The sequence below is a fragment of the Grampus griseus genome (genome assembly GCF_964374135.1).
Source record: "Grampus griseus genome assembly, chromosome: 15".
In the NCBI taxonomy this organism is placed as follows: domain Eukaryota; kingdom Metazoa; phylum Chordata; class Mammalia; order Artiodactyla; family Delphinidae; genus Grampus; species Grampus griseus.
In genome coordinates, this window is record NC_139009.1 from 80,056,580 (window position 1) to 80,062,088 (window position 5,509).

The window sequence follows — 5,509 nt, forward strand, 5'->3', positions numbered from 1 at the left end:
GAGGCCAGTAGGCTTTCTGGGTTTGAGTGGGCGGGGCTAACACCCTCCTCTACTCTCTTGCTCGTCCTGGAGGGCCCCTCCCGCCTGCCTCTCCTTATATTCTGGGCCTCCCTCCTATGTCCTCAAGGACCCTCACAGCCTGGAGGGGGGTTTGGAGGGCAGGGGATTGACCTGGGATCTCATCAGGCTCCCCTGGTCCGAGTAGGCAGGGCAAATGCCCTCCACTCCTGTCCTGCTCCTCCCGGAGGGCCCCTTCTACCTGCTCTCCTGATCTCCCCGGCCTCAGGGGTGCTGTTCCTTTCTGGCCTCCACTTCTCCTTCCCCCTCAGTCCCCCTATGTCCTACCGGTTCACTTTGGGGTTCCTCCCATCTCCTTGGGTGTTGGAGTCCCCCACCAGTGGCTGGCAGGTGCCCTCGTTGTGGGGAGATGCCAACTCTGTGTCTTCCCACACTGCCATCTTCCCATCTTTATTCTTTTACATGTGGACATCCAGTTTTCCCAACACCACTTCTGGAAAAGACTGTCATTTCCTCATTGAATGATCTTGGCACCTCTGTCAAAAATTATTTAACAATATGCATGAGGGTGTATTTCTGGGCTCTCTATTCCTTTCTATTTGTCTATATGTCTGTCTTTATGCCAGTACCACAGTGTTTTGATTATGGTAACTTTGTAATATGTTTGGAAATCAGGCCTCCAACTCTGTTATTTTTTTTTCAAGATTATTTTGGCTATTCAAGGTCCTGTGAGATTTCATATGAATTTTAGGATGGCATTTCTAATTCTGTAAAAAATGTCCTTAGGATTTAGACAGAGATTGTATTGAATCTGTAGGTTGCTTTGGGTGCTATTGACATCTTAACAATATTGTCTCCAACCCATGAACATTGGATGTGCTTTATTTATATACATCTTTAATTCCTTTCAGTAATGTTTTGTCATTTTCATTGTACAAGTCTTCACCTCCTTGGTTAATTCCTAAGTATTTTATTCTTTTTGATGCTGTTGTAAATGGAATTATGTTTGTTATTTCCTCTTTGGATAGTTGATTGTTAGTGTTTAGAAATGCAACTGATTTTTGTGTATTGACTTTTTATCCTGCTACCTTGTTGAATTCATTTATCAGTTCTAACAGGTTTTTGGTAGAATCTTTAGGATTTTATGCATATAAGATCTTAGTGTTTGCAAACAGAGATAATTTTCTTTCTTTCCAGTTTAAATGCCTTTTATTTTTTTCTTTGCCTAATTTCTCTGACTAGAGCTTCTTGTACTTGGTTGAACAGAAGTGGTGAAAGTGGGCATACTTGCCTTGTTCCTCATCTTAAAGAAATGCTTTCAGTTTTCATCATTGAGTGTGACATTTCCTGGGGGTTTTCCATATATGGCTTGTACTATGTCAAGGTAGTTTCCTTTGAAAGTCTTTGTCTAGTAACTGATGCATGTGTTTCTTCAGAGTGGCTTCTGGAGATTTATTTTCTTTCTTTAAATGAGTATTTCCTCGTTTCTTTGTATGCCTTGTGATCACTGAAAATTTGGCATTTGAAAAAATAGTTGCATCTCCAATATTTGTAGACCAATATGGAAGACCTTTGCTACTTTATGGGCCCTTGAGGTTTTTTTCTTTTTTGAGTTTAGAGAAACATTGTGTTTAATGGTAAAGCTTAGCACAGTCCAGCAGCAGGCATGGCCTGGAGTCCAAGCAGCAGGGGTGGGTAGGAGACCTCCATAGAGCCTCACATGGCGAAATTGATGAGGAAGACGACCATCAGATAGAAGAGCCACATAGCCTCAGATAGGGCAAAGCCCAGAATGGCATAGGAGAAGAGCTGCTGCTTCAGAGACGGGTTCTTGGCATAGCCAGTGATCAAGCTGCCAAACGCTCTTCCAGTACCGGCCCCTGAACCAAGCACACCAACTGTGGTGGCCGCTGTGTCAGTGTCCTGGGAGACCACACTGGTCTGGAACTCCCGCCCGGCCACCTGAAGTGGGACACTGCTGTAGGAAGGCTGTTCACATGGGATCTCTGGCCTCCTCAGGAAGGAGGCAGACCCAGGCCTGATCAGGCCCCTGGTACAAGAGTGGATCACAGCAGGAGGAATGAGTAGTGCCCCGCTGGTCTGCTTTTTTTCTGTCTCCCGGCTTTAGCTCTAGGACTCTGGGCCCTTGAGTTTTGTGGTCGTCCCTGGGTAGAGGCTGAAGATATTATCAGATGTTTTCTATGCATGTGTTCTGTCTGGGCTTGTGTGTGTGCTTTTTAAAACGTTCTTCTGTATACACAGCTGATTTCAAATGTCTTAATTTTGCAAAGAGCCTCACTCCAACTTCTTCTCAGAGCCTTAGATACTCTGTTTATTTTTCTATTATTTTTGAGAAATTTTATTACTTGTAACGCCTTTCCCCCAAGCACCTGCATGTGTGCAGTTCCTCTGCGGTTGTCACATATCATGGTGCCCACTACTGTCTTCTGTGGCCTCTGCCAGTCTGAAATCCAGATTACGCCACCATTCCCTTTTTGAGCTCCAAGTCAGGTGAGATAGAAGCCAATCTCTGGGTCAGTCTGCAGATCAAAATGTTGCCAACAAGTTATTCTCTGCTCCTTCTGTCCTGAGGAATGGAACTGGGGATCAGGCCACTTCATTCTGATCACACTGTGCTATACTGGGTGGGATAAGGGTGAGTAGAAATGCTGTGAAATTTCCTACCATTCTGAATGTGATTTTTTTCTTGATGGGGCATTTGCTTGGTTGCTGTAGATCTTTGACTGGTTTCCAGAGCTCCTGTAAAGTTATTTTAGTCCGTCTGTAGTGTTTTGTTGAATGTTCCCCCTCAGGAGAAATGGCCTGGAGCTTCACCATCCACCATCACTCCTGGTGAAGAGGTTTTAGATACAACACAAAAAGCAGTCCATGGAAGAAAAAATTGATAAGTTAGACCTTCTTAAAATGAAAAGCTTCTTCTCTGAGAAAGACACTGTTAAGAGAATTGAGAGACAAGCCAGAGCTCAGGAGAAAATACTTATAAAACACATATCTGATAAAGGACAGGTATTCAAATTATATAAAGAATTCTTAACAATAAGAAAACAAACAACCCAGTTTAAAAGTGGGCAAAATATCTGCTCCGACACCTCACCAAAGAATATGTCAAAGAATCACAAGAAAAGATGTTCATTATCATTCGTCATTAGGGAATTGCAGATTAAAACAACACTGAGATACTGCTAACAACTATTAGAATAGATAAAAGTCACAGAACTGACAATATCAATTGCTGGCAAGGGTGCAGAGGAGAAGGAACCCTTGTTTACTGCTGTGGGAATGCAAAATGGTGCAGGCAGTTTGGAGACAATTCGGCAACTTCTCGCCACGCAACCCGGCAAATTGTGCTCCTAGGTATTTACCCAAGTGACTTGAAAATCTATGTGCACAAAAATCTGTACATAAAGGTTTATAGCAGCTTTATTCCTAATCAACCCAAACTGGAAGCAGTCAAGGTGTCCTTCGACAGGTGAAAGTATAAACAAACTTTGGTCTGTCTGAACGATGGAACATTACTCAGAAATAAAAGGAAATGAGCTCTCAGGCCATGAAAAGACATAGTTTAATCCTAAGTGCATGTTCCTAACCAAAAGAAACCAGTGTGAAAAGGCTACGTACTGTATTATTTGCATCATGCGATATCCTGGAAAAGGCAAAACTATAGTTAAAAGATCAGTGGTTTGCAGGTGTTTGGGGGGAAGGTGGGAGGGCTGAATAAATGAAGCACAGAGGGTTTTTTTAGGGTGGTGAAAATATTCTGTATGACACTGTAATTGTGGATATGTGACACTATGCATTTGTCAGAACCTATAGAACTTTGCAGCACAAAGAATGAACCTTACTGAAATAGATAGCTAGTGGGAAGCAGCTGCATAGCACAGGGAGATCAGTTTGGTTTTTTGTGACCACTTAGAGGGGTGGATAGGGAGGATGGGAGGGAGACGCAAGAGGGATCCGTAGAGCTGATTCACTTTGTTATACAGCAGCAACTAACACAACAGTGTAAAGCAATTATACTCCAATAAAGATGTTAAAAAATATTAGGAGAAAAAAAGAAGAAGCTTACTGTACAAAAATTTAAAAAAAATCATTTAGGAAGATCCCAGGATGGAATGAAAAATATGACAAAACAATCTAGCTTATTACAGATGCATGAAACAACCTCATTGAAGGGGATAGGGGAAAAGTTGCTGACCTAAATAACTTTGGAAACGAGTGTAGTTTGTACGACCAAAAGCAAAAGAAACTGCATATCAGTGCTCTACTCTAGTTGATAAAGTTGTTTCCCATATGAGTTCAGGTTAGCAATTCTGATACTGTATACTGGAAGTGAATAATGGATAGCAGATGGTGGGGTCCAGTTTTCTCGTTGTTGGAGTGGGAGTTTACACATACACAAAGGGAGGAAGCTACGATGTTCCATATCATAATTAATTAGAGACATTAGTATGACTCATGTTTAGCTTAACATAGATAGTTAAATATAGAAATAATTATAGATATGTATATATACAGGAGTTAGTATGCACATGTATATTTTCTTGCCTTGTCAGCTGAGAGGGCCTAGAAGCAATGATCCTCTGGTAGCAACAAGCGTACCTCGCACTCAGATCTTGGTTTCCAATGCCATTCTCCAATAAAAGGAACTGGGGTCCTTGGAGAAATCACTGATCAGGGAAAATATATAAGATCAGACTGGAGACTATTGTAGTGCCAGAAAATAAGGAAGTGCTCAGACGACCCCTGCCAAAAAAACCCACGCTGATGGGAGTGTGCAACAGGGCACAGAACCAATGGAAAGAGTTCCCAGTGGCCAAAGCTGAAACATTTCTGCACAATAAAATAAAGTAATACTGGATTATAACCTAAAGCATAAAGTAAAATTCCATGAGTATATACTGATACAAATAAATAATTGACTAAATAAATGAATAAATAAATAAATGGAAGAGAAGAGACAGAACTCCCAGGCAGAAGAATTCCAAATAATTTATGTAGATATTCCGTCCTCAAGGAGGTAGAGCACAACTCCCACTTCTTAAGTCTGAGCTGTAGATAGTGACTTCATTCCAAAGACTGCAGCATGAAAACGAGGAATAAAAGAGTACAGATGGTTCCTGACATACAACGGTTTGACTTACGATTTTTCTACTTTATGATGGTGCAAAAATGATACATATTCAGTAGAAACTGTACTTTGAATTTTGATGTTTTCCTGGCTAGCAGTATTTGGTACAATACTCCTTCATGATGCTGGGCCGTGGCAGCGAGCCTCAGCTCCCAGTCAGCTGTGTGATCACAAGGGTAGAAAACAGACACACTTAGAATCATTCTGTGTCCAGACAACTACCCTGGTTTTCATTTTCAGTACAGTATTCAATAAATTACATATCTCATTCAACACTTTATTGTAAAATAGGCTTTGTGTTAGGTGATTTTGCCCAACTGTACGCTAATGTAAGTTTTCTGA

The 5,509-nt window shown here is 41.5% G+C and overlaps 1 protein-coding gene across 1 annotated transcript; it reads right to left on the minus strand.

Annotated features, from left to right (window-relative positions):
- Positions 1–1,734: 1,734 nt before the first annotated feature.
- Positions 1,735–2,447, minus strand: LOC309834159 (ATP synthase F(0) complex subunit C1, mitochondrial-like; the record flags this gene model as incomplete). The annotated part of the gene is made up of 2 exons (XM_082672776.1): positions 1,735–2,133; positions 2,385–2,447. The coding sequence occupies 2 exons, from the start codon at positions 2,445–2,447 to the stop codon at positions 1,735–1,737; spliced, it is 462 nt and encodes a 153-aa protein (XP_082528902.1).
- Between the last annotated feature and the right edge of the window lie 3,062 nt (positions 2,448–5,509).